The sequence below is a fragment of the Gallinula chloropus genome (genome assembly GCF_964237585.1).
Source record: "Gallinula chloropus genome assembly, chromosome: Z".
NCBI lineage: Eukaryota > Metazoa > Chordata > Aves > Gruiformes > Rallidae > Gallinula > Gallinula chloropus.
This window is the reverse complement of record NC_140089.1, coordinates 48,567,357-48,588,183: the sequence shown is the minus strand read 5'-3', so window position 1 is coordinate 48,588,183 and position 20,827 is coordinate 48,567,357. Positions and strand designations below refer to the sequence as shown.

Genomic DNA, 20,827 nt, shown 5'->3' with positions numbered 1-20,827 from the left:
GTAGTTGCTTTAACTCAAACAGTTCTTTGGGCTCAACGGAGCAGTGTGGTAAATGTGGGAACTACACATAAGCGCCGAGCCATGAAATGGAGTGCAGTTGTAGCTGTGATGGTCTGAGGGCATATGCAAGGCAGGTTTTGTAGTGAGAGGCAATTTTGTTAGATGAGCAGATGTAGTTGGGGGAAAAAAAGAGAAAAAGACAAGCTGTGGAACAAACAAGCTCTCCTCTAGACCTGAAGAGAGGAATGTCTGCCTGAAAGCTTTTCTGACTCTCTCTTGCTATAAATCTCATACTGCTTTGGTGGGACAGGACTTCAAAAGTCCTGCAAGGCCTGTTCTACCCCCACAACCACATATCCCCAAATGGTAATAAATGCATGTGACTCTTTCAAGTGATTTGAACTTTGGATTTAGCCCTAGGTAAAAGAACCCCAGGCAATATTATATAGTGATTACTGATTGCATCCAGATAAATCTGTGACATTTGCTGAGCCATTGTATGTTGCATGCTGACACTTACATGACATTTCTCTCCTGACTCACTTGCTGATCCTGTGCATTCACCTAATGTGTAGTTGAAATAACAACCTGCACATGGCATAAAATTAAAATAATTTATGTTTTTATCAAGGTGATGCTTTAAGGTTTTGATTATTTTAACTGTTCTTTAGCTTGTAGTTCACTGTCTCCCTCTCTGTATGCTTTTTTTCATAAAATAGATGTTATTTGCCTGCTTTTAGGTCTAAATACAATGTGCTGTTAGTCTCAATCCATATTTAAAACTGTCAAGTAAGGTTTGGAGTCACCTTCACTCAACTCTGTGCAACCTTTCTGTCTTAGAGAAGCAACAGGACATGTCTATTACAGCTTTGTAGCTAATGGCCACAGGAATGTCTCTGTGTGCATGTGAGCAAATTGTAAATACTGACCAGACTGACTGTTCAGGTAGCATGATCTTAAATAATGAAAGGATCTGTAAGGTTCGTTTGCAGCAGTAAGACTTCAAGAGTTTGTCATATACAGTTACTCTCTTATGAGAAAGTATGAATTCAAATGAATTTTCAATGTGTTTCTTTCATTCAACCTGAGTGCCATGGGAAGAAGAAAGACCTATTAGGAAGCTGAAGCAAAATGTTAATGACATTAATTTTGCCTACAATGTAAAAATAGGCCACAAATACAGTACTCAGATTTTACTAAAGAAATTTTGTACATAACATGTACGCAGCATGTATATTATCAGGAATTTTTTAAAGTTCTGATATTATCTAAAGCCAAGTGGGTTTGCTATGACTGGAAAAACATTGCATAGTAGTGAGAAAAATTATAGTTGCTACCCCTTACATTACAAGAAACGTTTAAAAAACCCAGCCACATGAGATGTGAAACAATGTTGATAAAAACCTGTCTTAAGACTCCATGCAACTTAGCAAGGTACAAAAAGTTAGAGTTGGAAGAAGGTATGAAGACAAATATTCTAATTTACAGTGAGAAAAGGTCTTTTCAATAGTGTGAGAAAACATTTTTTATTCTTTAAAGTTGTCAAGATACTCTTCCTTATAGTATTGAAAAGACCACTTACTGTCTCCTGCTTCCCACTGAAGTAATAAAAATTTGAATGGCACCTGCTTCAGCCCTAAGAAGTGAGCTCTCCGACCCACTAACTATCCTCATTTGTGACCAGAAGTGTGGTCTGAAGCTGTTCTCTCCCAGTGCATTTCAAGCATGATGTAGAAACCCACACATTCATTTGCCATAAAGCTTTTTTCTGTTTCTTCAGGGAAGCAATCATTCGTGTTTGTGAAGCCGTGCCTGGTGCCAAAGGAGCCTTCAAGAGACGAAAGGTATTTTTCTTTTCTTGTAGTGCAGTTAACTGTATTTTCTTAGTTTAACACAGAGGAGACAAGGCACAGCAGGCAGGTGACTCTAAAGCAGCTTTGAGAATTGCAGATCATTAATCATTTAAAGTATTGGCTGTTTTCACCCACTGTATGTTGCCTCTTGCCCTCTGGCCAGGATCTGCTTTTATAGGCATCTAGAAGTATGAGTACATCTAGGAAAAAAATTGTAGCCTGCCTTTATATTCGTACTCTAGAAACCCCCTCTTTTTCCTTTTCTTTCTTTTGTAGATTGCAAGTGGAAGGCTTAAAACAAACAAAGAGGGAAGCCTTTTCATAAAATGTATGCACTAAATAGTGGAAGTAGGTGCTGGAAGCTATTGCAGGAGTCAGTTTTTGAAAGTGATTAATTTGTTCTAGAAGCATAGCTCTACTGATGACTGAGTTTGGAAATCATTGATTTCTGAAAATGGGGAGAACATACCAGGTGAACCCCTGTTCCTTGTGCTCTTTCAATGGCTGACCCTCAGTGGCCAGTACTGACAGCAGGTCTGGTGGCTGTTGACCTGACACAGTTATTGCCATGCTTTTGTTCTCATTTGTGTGATAGAAGTTAGGATCTGCAGGCAATTAGTGGAGGAAGCCTCAGCTCAGCTCCTACACTGATGGCTCTCGACAGTCTTACACCCCCTGCACTTCCAGGGCCCTGCTAGCAAAGCTGGTATTTAATGTGTGTGTTTTGGGGCACAGGAGAATGGGCAAGTGAAGAAAAAGTTCTGTCTGTTCCCCTAGCTGCTCCACCATCTAGGGTGACTCCCAGCAGAAAGGGATGAGATGAAATGCCATTTGCTTGCAGTGGAGAATCTACCCCTGGTAAAAGAAGATGTATGTGATGACATATGTCACAGGCTAATTGGAAATTGAATTAAGGTTGTGGTTCCTACCCCCTGCCACCAGATTTACCACATTGGCATTTCTAAGTTCTCTAGGTTCTGTTTCTAAACCTGAAGAGGAAAATAACTTTTTCATTGGAGACCAAAATGGTGCAAAATATATTTGGAAAAGTAGGTTAAACAGAGTCCCATGTGCCTAGTGAGGCACCTTCCTGTATTGCTGGTTTTGGAAGTGATGTGGGTTATCAGTTATTGAGAAGAAATTAGGACTACTGGCTCAGGAGCAAATGTGCCCAGCAACAGGATTTCAGGTAAATGTTAGAGACAGATAGCTTTTGCCAGTCTGTATTTCACCATGGTTTTGCCACTAACAGCTTATGAGTTTGGGTAAAATGGCATGTTCTTGAGGCCACATTTTCACCCTCTACTCTCACTGTGGGCACTGAAGTGACTGAAGTCAGTGAAGTACTATGTACTAAAATAGTGTGGCATAAAAGTTACATACAAGTAGTACGTAGGTAGCATGTTTTTAATCGCTTGAACAGCAGAAAAAGAAGCTAAAACTGAATATATGTCTGTCTGTCCTGCCAAGGACAAAACTTCCTAAGCTTGACAGCAGGTTTGGACAAATGCAAATGCAGTGGCAGAAGAACAGTGCTTCCAGTTACAGCTTTGCTTTTATAGCCCAACAACTAGCATAAATATTCACCAGTGCATCAAGTGGGAGGACTTGGTCTATGACTGCTGGGTGCCTGAGGGCACGCAGGCTGTGGTGACCTGAAGGAGGCAGCTGTCCTGCAGCTCTGTGGTTCCCTGTAGCTTTCAAAGGTGAGAAGTTGGTCAACTTTGCTTTGGCAGGGTAACTTGCATTGCTACAAAACTTCCAAAGATCTAGTGAATAGCCTATAAAAGTTACCAATATTATTACATTCCCTTTAATACATTCCCACACTTTCTACTCCTTCTCTGAGCTAGGAGTAATCTTTAGCTGCATGTTGTACCCCAGCATACAGGGGTTTTAGCCCATGACTGGGCTTTTAGCTACAGCTAGGAAGTCTGCAATCATAATGACACTGTGTATCCCTTTCTGTGAGAGTCCCACCAGTATCTCTGTTGTCACTTTACATGTGGGAAGGGGGTAGAGCAGTCAATACAAGCAGAGAAAACAACAGATTTCAGGAGCTGAAAGTTTTTTACAGAATAAGAAAATGCCATTCTATGATACTGACTTTAAGCATTCTTAGTCTACTCAGTTTGTCCCTTGGTGAAGACGGGACTCTGTTGTCTGGCAAAACCCCTATTTTGTTGGGTCAAGAGTGGTTGAATACCTGCCTAGCTATTAGTATTATTAATAGTTGTAGCATAAACGAGAAATTCTCTCCAGAGGAAATACAACTGTTACAATGAAATGATCTTTGAAAAGTCAGCAACTTTTTAGGAACCTTTAAGATTACAGCTAACCCTGCATACAATGAAGGTCACCCCAAATAAACAGATAACAAAAATCTGCTTTTCCCTTTGCACTCTTCCCCCATGCCCCTTTCCTTCACAGCCACCAAGCAAAGTTCTTTCTAGCATCTTGGGAAAGAGCAATCTTCAGTTTGCAGGAATGAACATAATGCTGAATATCTCCACCACCAGCTTAAACCTCATGACTCCGGATACCAAACAGGTGAGTGTATCTGCCATATTAATTTGTGAGGATTTTGATAAATATCTTACTGCACAATTATTTGCTGTCAGCCAACATACTCAGGTGCTCAAAGTTATTATTCCACAATAATATCTGTGGAATAGTATCTGTAGAAGGAAAACAGAACGTGAAGCATAGTAGGACTCAGTTTATTCCAGTATTCAACACAGCTTTGATTAATTATTTTCTTCTTGCAGTGTCTCAGGCAGATCGATTTTGCTCTTAAAAGTTCTATGACATGAAATGGCATTTCCTGTTTATGGGAGTTTTTGTTGTGTACAGTTATAAACTTTCAGTGTTAAAAGGGATACATGTATGGTAACTAAAGGACAGCACGCGCATCCTTAGCTTTGTTTTCAGTCTTCCCATTTAGAGCCTTAAAGGGCAATCTATTCCTAAGGTGCTGCTAAAAATACTGTCTCTGAGATTTTGCAGTGCAGTGAAATGCCAGTGTTTTAGAAAGATGAGGCAGCCTTTTTCAACCAGCCCATTTCTCCTCCTTCGTTGTTCTGAAGGCGCAGACAGGCTTTGGAGAATCACTGCAGTGGTTTGTGAATGATGTATGAGATGAGAAAAATCCTTGCTCAGGGTATATATGAAGAGGAAGCAGACAGACATGCGTAGTCACTGCTGTGCTATTTGCTGTGAGCCACACGCTGCGTTAGGGCATGCAACTTTCTGCCTAGATACAGCTAGAGAGGAGAAAAAAAATACTCTGCTGTCCTTTGGAGCCTCAGAATTGAAGAATAAGAAAGAATATACACTGTCTATTAAAAAGCTTGTTGATTATTACTATGCTCTCATTGACTTACCTTCATTCTTATCCTTGTTTAGAAAACATCATAATCCTCTTCAGTGAGCACTGAGACTGTGGAAGCTGCATTATGGCTGGTTATAGTAGTGTGGAGTCTTACTATGGATTATACACAGCAGTGTTTTCTATAAGGACAGTTGCCCCCACTCAGAAGCATAGGAACTTGAGGTTAATTAAGTCTACTAAAAAAGTGCCAAACCCTGAAACTTGACTTGTTTTCAGCTGACATCAGGGTAGAAATGGAGTTAAACTACTTTATCTCAGGGAAAAATCCTCCCCCAGATGTTTTGCCTTTTCTCTGAATTGACAAAACTGTTTATCTTCCCCTCACATGATTCTTTTTGAGATAGGCTAGGCCTGGGTGCTGCAGGCCTGGGAAATGTGGTTTCTCAGAGGTCCCCAGTCTGGCTGTGGTCTCCCTTGTTTCTTGTTTGTGCCAAGCATTTTATATGAAAATAACCATGGCCCAGCAACTTTGCCCTTTGAGGCCCAACCCAGGAAGATGGCTGTGACCTTCTGTAACAGCATCGTTTTCCCAGAGAAACAGGAAGAAAAGACAAGACAGTGTTGTTAGCCCTTAGGGCATCAGGAAACCAATTGTTTTGCAGGGATGAGCTGATTTTGTTTTGTTTATTTATATAAGATGCAGATTTGGGTAGACTGACACAAAATGCTAATATTAGTGAATTATTTAATATTAACCAATGTAAGGCATCGGTAATTTGCTATGCCTTGTTTTCAGTATTTGGGGGTGGGGGGAAATACCCCTGTCTCAAACTAAATTAAATCGTTGAGCTGTGGATTAAAAAAGTAACCTGTCTGACTTGAACTGATGGTTTTGAGTTCTTTTCACTTTTCTTAAAATTTGGAAAACCAGGTTTTGAGGCAATCTGAAATACTTCTTTGGTTTTATGATGCTGAACTAAAATACTGGGTTATTTACACAACTCAAAATAGTGACGATATTAAATGTGTAACAAATCTTCACTAGTTCATCTCTATTGTTTGGATCATTTATGGTAAAAAGAGAAGGAAATCCTCATTGATGTGAAAGGGAATGGTGTTTCACTGGTGAACACTTACAAATTAGCCACATTTTCCGAGACTGCTGTGCAACAGGCAGGAATATTGAAGATGAAGCACTCTTTAAATGAAAGAAGCACTTCAAATAGCTGTCAACTCCCTCTGACTTGATGAAGGACCTTGAGCCAGAGAAACTCAAGTCAGGCTTTTTTCTTTCCAAGGAAGATAGTTGCTAGTTCAGACCTTTAAGATGCAGGATGGGAAAACAGCCCAGAGAATATATTTTTATTCTGATTTCAGTTGGGATAGCTGCTTCCTAGCAGCTGGTGTAGTGCTGCGATTGGGATGAGAGCAGTATTGGTAATACATGGATGATTTTAGTTGATGCCAAGCATTCAAGGACTTTTCAGCTTCTTGTACTGCTGTAACTTGTAACAAGAAGGCATGGGACACCCAGGAAGCTGGGAGGGGACACAGCCAGGACAGGTGACACCAACTGGCCATAGGGGACATTCCATTGTAGTTTGTCCAGAGGAGGGCCACAAAAATGATCAAAGGGCTAGAACACCTCTCCTATGAAGACATGCTTCAACCTGGAGAAGAGGAGGCTCCAGGGGCACCTTATAGCAGCCTTCCAGTACCTGAAATGTGCCTATAAGAAAGCTGGGGAAGAATGTTCATGATGGGATGTAGCAGTAGGACAAGAGGTAAACTAGAAAAGGGTAGATTTAGGTGGGATATTAGGAAAAAGTTCTTAAATGTGAGGGTGATAGATCACTGGAACTGGTTGCCCAGAGATGTAGTATACCCATCTCTGGAAATATTCAAGGTGAGGCTTCATGGGGCTCTGAATGACCTGATATAAAGAAGATGTCCCTGCTTACTGCAGGGGGGTTAGACTAGATGACCTCTAAAGGTCCCTTCAAACCTAATGCATTCTATGATTCTACATATCATATAATGTCATGTTCTGTATATAACTGGGGAGAGGGTCAGGAGGTTGGTCAACTCGGAGTCTGGTGGAGCATTGACATTGGGTGGTGAGAAATGTGCAGTTCATCACTTGGTTTGTGTATTTTATTAGTATTATTAAATATTATTATTGCTATTATTAATAATCCCCCCTTTTTTTGTCTTATTAAGTTGTCTTTATCCCATGAGTTTGTTTTCTCTTTTCTCTCTCCTTTTCTGTTTCCAATTCTCTCCCCCATCCCACTGGGAGGAGGATAGTGAGCAAACTGCTCTGTGGATGTTTTTGCAGCCTTCTGGGTTAAACCACAACACCTTTTAGCCTTGTTTTTTTCCAAAACAGTTTCATAAATTATGTGGTATCCTCACCAAAGCAGGCAATTAAGATCCAAATTACTATTATCGCATGCTCTGAGGCACTGAACAGGGAGCCTGTCCTATACCAGGCAAGTTCCTTCGCATTGTTTCTGCAACTCAAATGATCAAGTGAAATTTTCTTTCAAATGACCTTTTCTTTTTTGGTTGTTACATGATTTCATTATTAAAAGATTTCATAAGTTAAATCTGAAAATAGCAATGCAGCAGAGCTGTTTTCCGTGTATTAGGGGTTCATGACAATTTGTCTCTTGCCAGAGAAATATCATATTAGTTCAAATTGTACATAAGCAAATTTAATTTCAAATGCCCTGGAGTATGCCTGAGATTTTGTCCACAATGCTACATTGCAGCTAGATTCAAAATTCTGTTTGCATATGGCAAACATGTTGGTAGTTGAAACATAAAAAAATGACACAGTAGGTATTGGAAGCAATGTTAGGATCCTTAGCTAGTGTGCAGAATGGCATGATTTCCCTGATTTCACCAGAGTGGCATCAGTAGAAAAGTATTTTGATGGATATGATCCTTTGCTCCATTCATCACTATCTGTAATAAAGAAAGCGAGCTTTAGCAGATTAGAATTTCTCCAAAGATACTGTATGACAGATCTGTATGATTTATTGGAGTTCTGAGCCCATTTGGCAATTTTGCTGTGTCCTGCTAGGTTTTAAAGAACACCTGAAGAGATACATTCATCCTTAAGTGTGTTTATATTATCATACTAGTCTTTGCTCTCCTTCTAAGTGAAATGCAGAGCTCGTTTTGATCTTAGTTTTTGATTTTCACCCCTGTACAGAACAAAAATGAAACCAGAAGGATAAAGTCTAAGGAAACCTACTGATTCACACTTATTCTTTCTAATCCATACAGATCATAGCAAATCACCATATGCAATCTATTTCCTTTGCATCTGGAGGTGATCTGGTAAGCATTTCTTTAAAGCTTTCCCCCACATAGATGTTGCTTTATGGGAACTGTGTGACAAAATTTATTGCACAGCTTACTGAAAGAAAAATATAACCACAATAGCTCCTGTTTCTTGTTTCATAAATTCTTCCTGATTGTTGCCATCAAACTCTTTTTGAGGGAAACGACTGACAAGCAGTCATAAATCCTCCTCTTTGAATGACTAAAAGGAAAAGCATTAAAGGGCTGTGAGCATTCATATAATAGCAGGGCTTTGTTTTTTAGGGTAATGTTGTATAGTCATATGGGTATTGTGTGAATCTTTGTCCTGTGTTTTACTTTATACTTTTTACAGTGATAGACTATATTGTAGTTATAACAATGGATGCTTCCCCCCCCCCCCCACCTCATCTTTAAGTGTACACTGAGAAGACTGTGCTAAATACAGCCTTCAGGTATATTCACTAAACTCTTGCAGCTTGAAGACAGGCTTTCAGGAAAAGACCAAAACTTTCTTGCTAGTTTTGCCCAGCTTTCAGATACACCACGCTATCTGGATCATTTCGATCAAAGGGCAGATTCCTGCTTGTTGTGCTTTTCCCTGTTTTTATAAGCAGTCCATCCAAGGGTGCATTAAATGTGCTTAAAAACAGTTTTTGCCTCCTGGGAAGCAATGGCAGAGTTCTAAAACAGTGACATTGCTTACCTCTTACCTCAGAGGTTTGAAAGCTTTCAAACCTAGATTAATTGAACAAGTCTGCCTCTTCCTCCATCATATGATTATCTGTGATTTATCAGTCATGTACTACAGTAAGGCAATTTCTAGCTGCTTAGTGAGTTAATTATTTCAGTTCAGCTCTGTTAAGTTGAAGATCCTTGGCATTTTCTCTTTTTACTTCACTATCCTTGGAAAACATAAGGGCAAACTTCAATTCAGTTCCAGAAGGTAAAAGGACACCATATCATAATAATTCGGGGAACAAAAAATGGATCAACAGCAGCTTTGAAATACAACAGATTGCAATGGATGCTGTAAATGAACAATTCCTGAAGTGGGCAGAGGAGTGATTAGCACAGTTCTCTGCCTCCGTAAGAAGATTCTTCACTCCCCATCTGCCATCCCAAATGCTAAGTCCTGGAAACACCATTGCACACTGCCCACTGATAGAGTGATTTACCAGGAAAGAGGAGAGAAGCAGCAGCAGAGATTGGATTTGGAGTAAACAAGCTCTTCCAAATGTTATAGAGAGATAAAAATCATGCTACTGAGTCAGTGAGCTACCAGAGAAATCAAATTGCATGGTGTAAGGAAGCTTACAAGAGACAGTGAAATTGTGAAGCTGTGTTTCCAATAAGCCCGCTGCATGGTGATCTCATTCTGAGGGAGGAGAGGGCAGGTATGAATATCTAATGATACTCTACATGGTTGTCTCGGTGGGCTAGTATCTGGCCAGAACTTTAACTCAGAAGCTTGTTCATAAAACAGGTGGGGGTTTTGTCCTGCATGCACACAGAAGGACACAAGAGGCAAGGATGTGATTTAAATCACAGCTTTATTAGCCCATTTGTGGGTTGTCCAGGCATAACTTTCATCAGCCCTTAATGATTTCCACTTGATGGAGGACTGCCACTACCAAATTGTATCCCCAAGCCACTGTTGGGCTCCAGCCCATAAGTTCATCTGCTCATATGAGATTCAAAATGGATGGAGAAAGGCCATACTGAACTAGAAACCCAGACCTCTGCCCATGTTTCTTCAGGAAATGAGTCCCTTATTTTGAATTTTGTTTTAGTTAGAAGCAAGGCTGCCCCCACTTCTCACCCCATCTACTTTTCTGCTCTGTCCATCTGCCACACATTTGCTCCAGCAATTAGCTTTGCAACTTTCCTCCCACTCCCTAAGCATTAACTAACCCCATCATTCAAAATATAACCACTGGAGAAGTGTTCCACAGTCTTGCAGAACAGCTAAAGTACCATATATATTTTTGCAATATTCCCTTTTGCAATGAGTCATATGATTTCTGGCTGTGTCAGTGCATGGGAACTTAAAAATCTCTCCACAAAATCCTTTTTACACACCATTTCAGAATCATTTTTAGTTTGCTTCCAAGGCTGTGTTCTGGATTTGCTTTAGCTGTCTTCAGCCCTTCCTGATGAAACACTAAATGTTTTCCATCCATAGTCCTTTCAGGTGGCTGTTTCCAGGCTGCAAGACAAGATATCTGTTTTTTGGAGATGCCTGCTGAAATTTCAGAGAGGTGGAATTCGTAAGGTCTAATAAGGCAGGTCTCTCAGAGGGCCCTGAAGGCAGCAGTTTTTCAGTTTCAGCCCTGCCTCCAAATTTTAACACTGCAATGCAATTTCTTTGAGGTGAAAATTATAGCTCATTCACACTTGTCTTCAGTCCTTGAATGTCAGGGACCACTTTGCTGCATCAGCCCAGCCCTGCATAGCCTTTTGATGGGAATCTTCTAATTTAGCCACTGTGAAATGTGCCTGCCTTAGGTCCTTAATGGTTTGTTACAGTCAGCTTGAATCTGAGAGCTTCAGATAGAATAAAGAGTAGGTGGTTCCAGTCTCTCACACCCACGCTAACTATGACATAGATCTATGATTTACTCAGGCATAAATGTATCCATTAACTATGTTTGTTCTAGTAAATAGAATGATCTGTGGCCTGTTTTCTGGCCCTGAAACTAAACAGCACAGTGCAATTTGCATGCACACATTCACTCTCTTCCCTCCTTGTGGTCTCTTGGGATTGATGCCCAGCATGTGCTGGTCCTTCAGAGAGTTTCAGAGCATGGTGAGGGAAACCAGCACAGCTGAGTAGGAGAGAATAGTAACTATTAAACAGCATGCACAGCTCTCAGGCTTTTATTGGCTCTGGTTTATTTGCTTCTATAGACACAGCCACTTTTCTCATCCCCTGGCTTGTTGATATGCATCATTACTTCCACTCAAGTCATTGCCCAGACACTATGTCACTGCATTCTTAAGAAATTACTGGACAAAATTCTAGGGCTATCCTCTGCTCTGCTTTTTTTTTTTTTTTTTTTTTTTTTTGCAGGCCAGCCTCATTACTGCTGTGTCTGAATGCCTTCCAATAGTGCATTAAGTGATATGGCTACACATCTGTCACCAGAAACAGGAAGGTGCTTCAGCATCTCCCTTGCCCTCTCCTTCAGAAGGAAGTTATGTATATGTGCAGCACACTGATTTGTTTTGGGTGGGCTGTGGCAGCGTGTGCTTGCACTAGGGAAAGCTAAGCTAAAGCCTCTAACTGAAGATTGATGTTCATTATTACACTAGATCATGACATAATTATCAATGGTCTTGGATGAGACCTCTGAAAAGTCTTTGGGTAGATTTATGCAACCATCTGTAGTGTATCCTATGTGTACCTCAGATGTCATTATAGGTCTACCTGGCTGGCCAGTCATGCTCCAGGAAATAATGGATCTAGCCAGGACTTCCTGGTTGCATCAAGAATATATGGCATTTTCCAGATGTTCCAGCAGGCCTCACATTTCCTGGAAGCACTGGCTTTTCTGTTTCAAAACAAAAAAACCCCCTTCGCTTACAGGAGGGCAAGCAAAAAAAAAAACCCAAATAACCAAAACCAAATAAGATACCATCCTGCTCTTGCCAGAAAATCCAGCTGGCATGTGGCAACAGGGGGTGACTGGGAGCTGCCCACGGGCTGGGAGAGAGTGTCCTGGGAGATGGCTGAGCACTGGCTGAGCATCTCTGCCAGTACAGCATTGTAGTCAGTAAACACACCTGCTTGTCACACATGAATTAATAAACTACTCAGTATTTTCAGGGAGCGGGGTTGTTACTCCCACGTTTTCTGCCACAGAACCAGGTGATTTTTCATGTTCTGAACAAAAATCTCCAGGTAGTAGGACTTGTAATTCTATTCCCTTCTAAAGGAGGCCCAATCCCAATCCTACTAATTTTGTTTAATTGATTTTCAAAGGCCTTGCATAAGATTTTTAAGTTCTGCTGGAATAGATCACACTGTGGATAAAGCAAGGTGGTTGGATCAGTACCAAAATCCGTACCTGTTTTTATGGGGCTTAAGTAGTGTATAACTGGAGCAAAACACATATTTGAGCCTCTACCCACAGGAATATGCACGCTGTGGACTGTGAGCTTTTGTTATGATCAGTGCAAAGATCTTTTGCATTCATTGTACATATCTTAATTTTATTTGACAGGATACAACTGACTATGTTGCATATGTAGCTAAGGATCCTGTTAATCGGAGAGGTAAGTTAGAAATATCTATTTTGCATCTTTTTTCTTTTGAGAAACATGAATTATTCATGGTATAATTCAGTCATCTTTTTTCCCCCAGAAAAAAAAATAATTAAATATAGACCAATAGAAAGATTGCCAGAGTCATGGAAAGACTGTAGCAATAAAGAACAGCCATGAACAAGTTGGTTCTCAAACTGGGAACGCATCTTGTCTGTAGTTCATCCCCAAATACCACTTGGATTCTCTTCATCTCTTAAATCAAATGTCTTACTTGGCTGCATGAGCTTCTAGGCAACAGCTAACTTACCTACACCCAATCACTATGCAAGAACTAAGCAGTGCTCTCCTCTGATTAAGTCTTCCGATGAGGTGGCTGAATCAGTTATGTCTTCTCAGTACATGCCTAATTCTTCCCGGCAGAATCCAATTCTTTAGCAACCAGTGAGATTTTCAGCCAGCTTGCTGGAGGCTGTAATCCTCTTTCTCAGTGAAGTTTTATTCAAGGTTGTATTGTTTTGTGATCATTCAGTCAGGAACAGGGAACCTTTTGTTGATTTTCTTCAAAGACTAAGATCCAGTTCAGATTCTCAAAAATAAAAGTAAATTATAAGAAGTGCAAATTACAGCCTGAAATAATAGGTACAGAAAACATTCCTGCTTGTAATGCAGAAAGCATCACTAGGTCTTAATGCTAGATACAATGTATTGTATCATGTACCTGAGAACCTATTTATTATTCATAGATTCACAGAGAAAAAAAGACTAGCTCCAAAAAAAGACTCAAGCACTTCCAACAGGATTTCTGCAGAATTCAAACACTTTAACTCCAAAATGCCAACCTTGCAAACCCAAACCTTATTATGGGCACAACTAATCCAATAGCTTCCATATTTGTTACCTTTTATGATTTACCTCAGCAAACTATTGTGGCCACATGCAGAGATGTCCAGACTTGAGAATGTCACCTCACAAATAATTCCTTCCCTAAACATATGCTGAATATCAGTGAAACACCTAGAAAACTTATGGAGAGTGGGAGGTAGGGAAATGGTGCAATTCTTCGCCATGCAGGTTGTGTTCAACACTGTTTGTCCCCAGTTAGAAAGGTTCTGGCATCAAACTGTGGGCAGTACGGTATGGAGCTGCTCCCCACCCCAGCTGCTCTAGCAGTACCCTTCTGCTGAGCCGGAGTCTGGCTTAAGTTGTACTGAGAGCTCTCAGTGGCGATGTAGCAGACCCGCATCACAGACTGGATGCTTGCACTGTAGGCTTTGGAGGAGCTGTGGGTTTTGTGTCCGTGTGTCTGGATTTTATATGGAAACTGTGTTCTGTATATCTAAATTGAATGTGTCTAGCCTTAACTCCCTGTCAGTGTTCCTTATTGAGCTAGTCTATCTTAGACCGAGGATTCATCTCAAAACCTGGTGCTGTCTTCCTGTGGTGTATTTAGTTCGAGTAATTTCTCAGTTTTCTGTATGAAAAATTTGACAGAGTGAACTCTGTAGGTCTCCAGCTGCAGTGCACATCCTCTGTCCTTCGGATCATTTCTGTTCCTCCTTTTTTCATTTTTCTACACTGTTCTGAAAAGGTAGATGATGCCTGCTATTGTTTGGAGTAATCAAGTATTAATGTTCAGCAAACTATTACAGAGACTGCACCTTCCTATGCCTGCTTGCTTTTGTCCTTGTCATTAGCCGTTTTCTCATAAGCCATTTTTGCTGCAGTGAAGCACTTCTGTCTCATGTGAGATTTTTTCACACTGTGATCTTTAAGTCTTCTGTGCTACGGCTTTCCATGGCAGCTTTCCTTAGATGTGTGTGTACATCAGTGCTTTGCAGATCAGTGACTTTGTATGTGACTAGTATTAAAACACATTTTTTTTCAAAGGTCTAGTTTACCTAGGGATCTGGATTGCTCTCTTTCACCATCACTGGCTATTTCTGTCAGTCTTTGTTTTATCTGCCAATTACCTTAGAAGTGAGTTAGAATTTACTTCTCTATCTAAGAAAAATGTTACCACTACTGTTACACTAGCACCAATCCTGCAGTACAGCTTTCACTCACGTATTAAGCTCATTTCTTCCCAAGGATGGAAAGGCTCTCTCCACGCTTTATATTCTGGATCTATCAAACTAAAGGCTGTCTGTCTTCCACTGTAACATTCACAAGAAATCATCGCTGTGTGAGCCAGACCTTCTCATCCTTTTGCAAGAAGCACATCTCCTACCTGCTGAAAGTCCATTCACGTATCCAAGGAAACAGGTTATTCATTATGTCACCTACTGAAACTACTTAATGACTCATGCTTCATTTCAGCTTCAGACAGGTTCAGCAGTGAGGAATGCAGCTTCTTTAAAACCCCACTCGAGTTACAGAGTGCAAAATTTACAGCTTTGTTTGGCCTAACCACTTTCAGTCCATGTTCGTGGAGATAAGTCTGCATCTTTATCTGGAGCTGATTGCTCACCACCACCAGCAGTGATGCAGAGGGGGTAAACAGCAAATACCTTTTTGGTAGCCAAGGATGTCTGCTTCTGTCTTGGAACATGTGGAGGTTCTGTTTTTGGCTGCAGAACCCACTTTCAACATACAGCTAAGACGTTTCCCCTGACTCAGGCATTGCCGCAGCATGTTGATCGGCACAGCAGATGCTATAGGGTGAGAAGAGAGCATCACTGGATAGCAGGGCAACATCTCATGCTGCGTGAGGTGCTGCTGCTGCTGCGGAAGACACAGCTTGGTGCCCTGGTCATTCCATACTGGCACAACTGCAGGTTTCTTGGCCCTTTATTCTGGTCTCTTCAGAAGTCTCTCCAGCAGACCAGCCTCTGAGAAGTCACTGCTAAGCCTCCTTAGTCTCCTTATATTGCTTTAACTAAAATTACGTCACACAAATGTCATGGCCAACACTTATTTGTAGGACATCGGCATCAAGAGCTCCTGATTCCACCGAGCTGGACACTGGGCATGTAGCAAAATGCAGTTTTTCAGCTGAGGAACATATATTCAGATTGTTAAAGCAGTCAGGGGTGACAGAAATCAGTAACTCTGAACAAGTTCCCACTGTACTGCAGCAGGGCTTGGAAAAGAACCAGAGTTCAAATCCAGTCCAGGCTGTGGCCAGTAGGCTATGTTCTTGTCCAGCACTAAGTATAGAAAATGAGCTTGCCTGGGCTTTTCTGAATATTGTGAAGGTGTTGTTCGCTCAGACCTTTAGCTTCCAGCTCTCAACACCCATTTACATTCCTACAGTGTGAGATGAAATCTTCCTGAGTTCATGTTTACCTTGTAACATAAGGTGAGACCTCTGAGCCACTGTCTGATTTGAAACGAGGATGAATTTGTCTGTTTGAAGAGCTGATAAAGGTTTCTTGGTCTCCCATAGGAAGGGAGCATGTGTTGCTAGCCTCCCTCCATACTGCCTCTGCCACAGTGGGTTAAGTGGGGTGGCACATGGGGGAGTGCTGAACTTAACGGTGGTCCTGGCTTTGTGCTTCTCAGTGATCCTGCAGTTTGGTAGGAGAGTCTCCATACAGACAAGCAGGGAAAGGCACCAGCCTCCATAGTTTTGGAAACAGATCGTGGCCTCAGATATAAGAAGTATCTAAGAAGTATCTGGGAAGTATCCTAGTTACTGGTCCTCCTTCAGCCTGTAATTTGGGAAATTCTGGAAACTCAATGGAAGTGAGCAGCTTGCAAACTCAGGCTGATTAGGCACAAAACTGAAATGGGGATAAAATTGAGAAAAGCAAAGAAAGTTTTTTTCATTGTTGCCATCTACTAATATCTTTATAGTTTCAAATTAAAGCTCAGATTTAATAGCAGGCTCAGATTTTTCATATAATCAGGTATTTCATATAATCAGGTATGCATTCAGGTAATAACAACTGAAATTTTATTAGATTTCCTGTCTTCATGGAATTACTAAGATTGTGGAACTGATTTGTGGTCTTGCCCATTGCAGTTACACACCAGAGCTGTTTTATTTCACACTTAGAAAGACCATATTGCCTGAAATTCACTGTGCCAGGTTTGGGTTTTATTGAAATGTGCACATCGCGAATAGGGCAACTAAGCCTCATGTGTAGGTGTTTTTTCACAGGTCGGTGTTACCCACCATACATAAATAATGATTTGCATGTATGTGTGTCAAATCTTTTCATTTAGCTTGTCATATACTAGAATGCTGTGATGGCCTGGGCCAGGATGTCATCAGCACCATAGGCCAAGCATTCGAGCTTCGATTTAAGCAATATTTGCGATGCCCCTCTAAGATGCCTACTTTCCATGATAGGTGAGTACAATTGCAGAAGACTGCTAAAGTACCTTCTTTAGCTTTGTAGCTGCTCAATCAAACGTGCTGCAGACAGAGTTGCTGGAGACAGACAGGGTTTAAATACTTTAAAAAGAGATTTCTGTCGAATTAGCAAAGCAGGGTTTGTGTAATGGATATGAAAGGAGCAGAGTCACTTTAAAAGAATGGGATAAATACAGATTGCACACAGAATTTATTGAAAAGGTCGTGTGTTTTCCATTGTAGTTAGTAGGCAGAGTTGAATGAAGCGATGTCATTTGTGGCATTTTGTCATTGTTACTGTTGTAGCAGCTCCGTCTATTTAGATGAAACAAGTTAGAGTTGCTGAACTTCCAAAATGATTAGTGATGTTCCACTATTTCCAATATTAGCCAGGATGAAGTTTTTAGGGATGTGATAGAGGCTTTGACTGTGTTGCTCTCCAGAGGATACAAAATCTGTCTGCTTGTACATGTTTAAAAGGCTGGGATATAGCATTCTGTTTTCTTTGGTGAGCTGTGATTTTCACCCAGGTTACTATATGCCTGCTAACAGTAGTATAAATCCCAGTGAGCTGGTACCCTGTGTAATCTCTTACATCAGAGTAAAATGAATGTATGGTGAATATAAAATGCTACTGACTTGATCTGGAAGCATTTTATACTCACTTTAAACCTGCTAAAAGACTGTTAAAAGTAGACTAAAACCACAGATCCCATGTCTTGGCCTTGTGAAGTTCTTCCAGATATATATTGGTGATAGAGCAGCCATAATTAAAGACAAGCTTTTAGGCTGTAGTCAATCAATCAAGTGATAATATTTCAAATGCTATTGTAAGAATAAATAACATTTTTTTCTTAATGCACTTTATAGTGGTCTCTAAAACTAAGTGAAAATATCCTTTACTCAGTATAAAGAATTTAATCCATTGCAAAGGAGCTCTAGATCAAGTTTTCTAAACAGAGGAGGTCTGCTGCATGATCCATCATTGCTTCCTGACTTATAATGGTAGCTGAATTCTCAAAATAATATGTGGTAGCTATCCCCTGACAGTCAGTCTTAACGTGCTGCAAGTATCTGTAAGTGCTTTGCAAGTGAGTAGAGAAATAAAGCACTCACCTTCTCACAGGGTACAGAGTTTTGATGAGCCATGGATGGAGGAAGAACACCAGACAACAGAACATCCCTATTACAACAACATCCCAAATAAAATGCCCCCCCTTGGTGGTTTCATTGATGCCAGGCTCAAAGCAAGACTTCCCACTACTACAGATACAGCTCAGGTCAGTGCGATTGCATCTCTGTCCTGGTGCTGCTGGATCCAAAATTTTTAAAAAGCATGTATTTTAAGATGGTTACATTGGGACTACTTACAGTTCACAGCCCTTCATGTATGAACAGTCTCCTTTTGAATGGGCATTAAGGATCTTGGGTGTAACAAATTAGGCAGATTCAGGACAAACAAAAGGAGGTGAGCTCCTTGTGGTGTTAAAAGATTACACAGGTTCAAGGAAGAGAAATCCACTGAGGGTTACTACCTTGCAGAAGCCTTGTCTGCTTCAGAGAGTATCAAGCAGTGCACGCTAGCTGGGAAAGATTTTATGCAGAACTGTTTAAACAATCTAGTGCAGTCATTACTAACAGTTCATTACGGTAATAACTCAGCAGTGCTTATCCAGGTTCCTCGGTAGGTTTTCCACCTCACGTTGAACTGAGGTCAGCTTGGATATTCCTACCAACGTTGCTGTCTGAAGTTTGAATGCAGTATCAGCATAGCCATCTAGAGGAGCTTTCAGATCCAGCACAACTCTACTTAAACCCAGAGGGACCTTTTCTGTATAAAACATCCTCCCTTCAGTCCTTGAGTGTGGCCCCCGGAACCACTGTGAGTCTTCCAGCTCAGGTTTTGGAGAGTGCTGGGGGTGTCTTCTGATCCCAGGTGTGTTTACATGGAACACTTTCTCAGGGCTTGCTATCTGAAGAGAAAGGTACCAGAAGAGTTAATGCATCATGTGGGATTTGAGGGGGTTAATAAAAGCAAGAAGCAGGGAAGTTTACATGAAGGTCGCTGATAATATCTTCCTCCTACACAAATGCATTTGTGAGATATATATTCTGACACCGTGATTAATTGGAAATGAAGAGTGGGAGTACACAGAATACAGCCAAGGAAATTGCCAGAGCAACTCATAATATATCTGAGCATTTTAAAGGCAATCAAAAATTTCTTTGCACATGTGTCCATTCTAGTCTGTGGCAGGAGTGGGAGGAGAGCAAACGTATTACCAGAGTCGTCACTTAGGAGAGAAATTCGGTGAAGACTGGCATCAGGGGCCTGTTAAACAAGGTGAGCTTTAGCTGTAACACTGCAGGACGTCTTGGGTGGGCAAAGCATGTGGAAGTTTGTACTTCAAAGTCTTGAGGCAATGATCTGTATTTTGCTGATAGACTCCCTTTGTCTGAATTTTAGCACTGGTATCAGTGAAAACCATTTTGGTACTGACCTCTGAATAAATTATTAAATTCACACCTTCATAAAATCTTCCCTTTTGCAGAGCAGTATGTAGAGTTGCCCCAAATCCTTAGCTATCTAGCTTGTTATGTCCTACAACCCCATGTTTTTTAAAGACAGGCTGCACAGCCTGTTCTGAAAATCTGACCCACCAGGGTCTGCAAGATGGAGTTTCCAAAGAAAGAGCATAAAGGCAGAAACTTTTTTAAAATGTGGAGCAATGCATGTGTTTGCACAGGATCTCAGCTCCACAAATAACAAATAATGCATAATGTTATTTTTGTTGTTGTCTACGAATTTTAAGTAAATCACATCAAAACATACATGTCAAATTTCACCCCTTCGAGCTTTACTTTTTTTCTGGGGACACCTTATTTTCAAATGCCAGAGTACATTATCTGTTGTTAATCTGCACAGATTTGAGGATCTTACTCCATTTCCTTCTCTCATGACTTTGCAACTGAAGTATCAGTTTTGAAACTGACAGTCTATTTACAGGCTTTTCCTTCCCTCCTCAATAACATGCTCCTCAAAACTTCATTGAAACACAGTTCTGGATCCATACATCAACATTTTTTTGTTTAACTAGATCCTGCATCTGCCATTCCAGGGAATTTTAAACTGTGGTGATGGGGCATGATGTTATTTGGTCATTATAACACCACTGTTCTGTCAAAGACAAAAAAGAAGAAAAAAAGTCTTGACTTTTCTAGGATCCCTGGATGTTTGTAGTATGCCGGAAGGGAAATCACAAGTAACCCCTACAGCACAGATGCCAACATACGTAAACACCCAGCATATAAATATAGACGCTTTATTGGCACTTCAGGCAGATGCTGAAAACGCCTTCAGTGGAACAACAGATGATACCAAAGAGAGCAGCAGCCCGGGAAAAGATCTGTTTGACATGAGTGAGTTCCCTTCCTGTACACCTTTCTGTGAAGCTACCCAATATGTTTATGCATTAGTTTTGTTTAAAAATAGATTTTAAGTTCTCCAAATTTTAGTATTCCTTTTGGAGCTATGGTGAATTTTAGAATTCATGGTGGTTTCACATCCGCACTTATTTTAAAATAAAGGTGGACAAAGATTTGAAGCTAGTTTGTATTGTATCTGAGTTGTCATTGCTGTCACAGGCTAACCTGTTGGAAGGAAAATAAACCAGGAGGCTTTTCATGTGGGAAGGTGAAGGAGTGAATGGCTGGACAATTTGCTCCAGCCTGTCCCGTGAATACATT

The 20,827-nt window shown here is 40.7% G+C and overlaps 1 protein-coding gene across 1 annotated transcript in view; it reads left to right on the top strand.

Moving 5' to 3' along the window:
• SHC3 (SHC adaptor protein 3) overlaps positions 1-20,827 on the top strand; it is a gene marked incomplete at both ends in the record, with an annotated part of 57,509 nt that overhangs the window by 30,946 nt on the left and 5,736 nt on the right. Inside the window, 8 exons of the mRNA XM_084278134.1 lie at positions 1,781-1,844; positions 4,284-4,403; positions 8,479-8,532; positions 12,741-12,792; positions 16,951-17,077; positions 18,207-18,360; positions 19,328-19,424; positions 20,303-20,500. Of these exons, the coding sequence (XP_084134260.1) occupies positions 1,781-1,844; positions 4,284-4,403; positions 8,479-8,532; positions 12,741-12,792; positions 16,951-17,077; positions 18,207-18,360; positions 19,328-19,424; positions 20,303-20,500 (866 nt within the window). The remainder of the gene's footprint in view (positions 1-1,780; positions 1,845-4,283; positions 4,404-8,478; positions 8,533-12,740; positions 12,793-16,950; positions 17,078-18,206; positions 18,361-19,327; positions 19,425-20,302; positions 20,501-20,827) is intronic.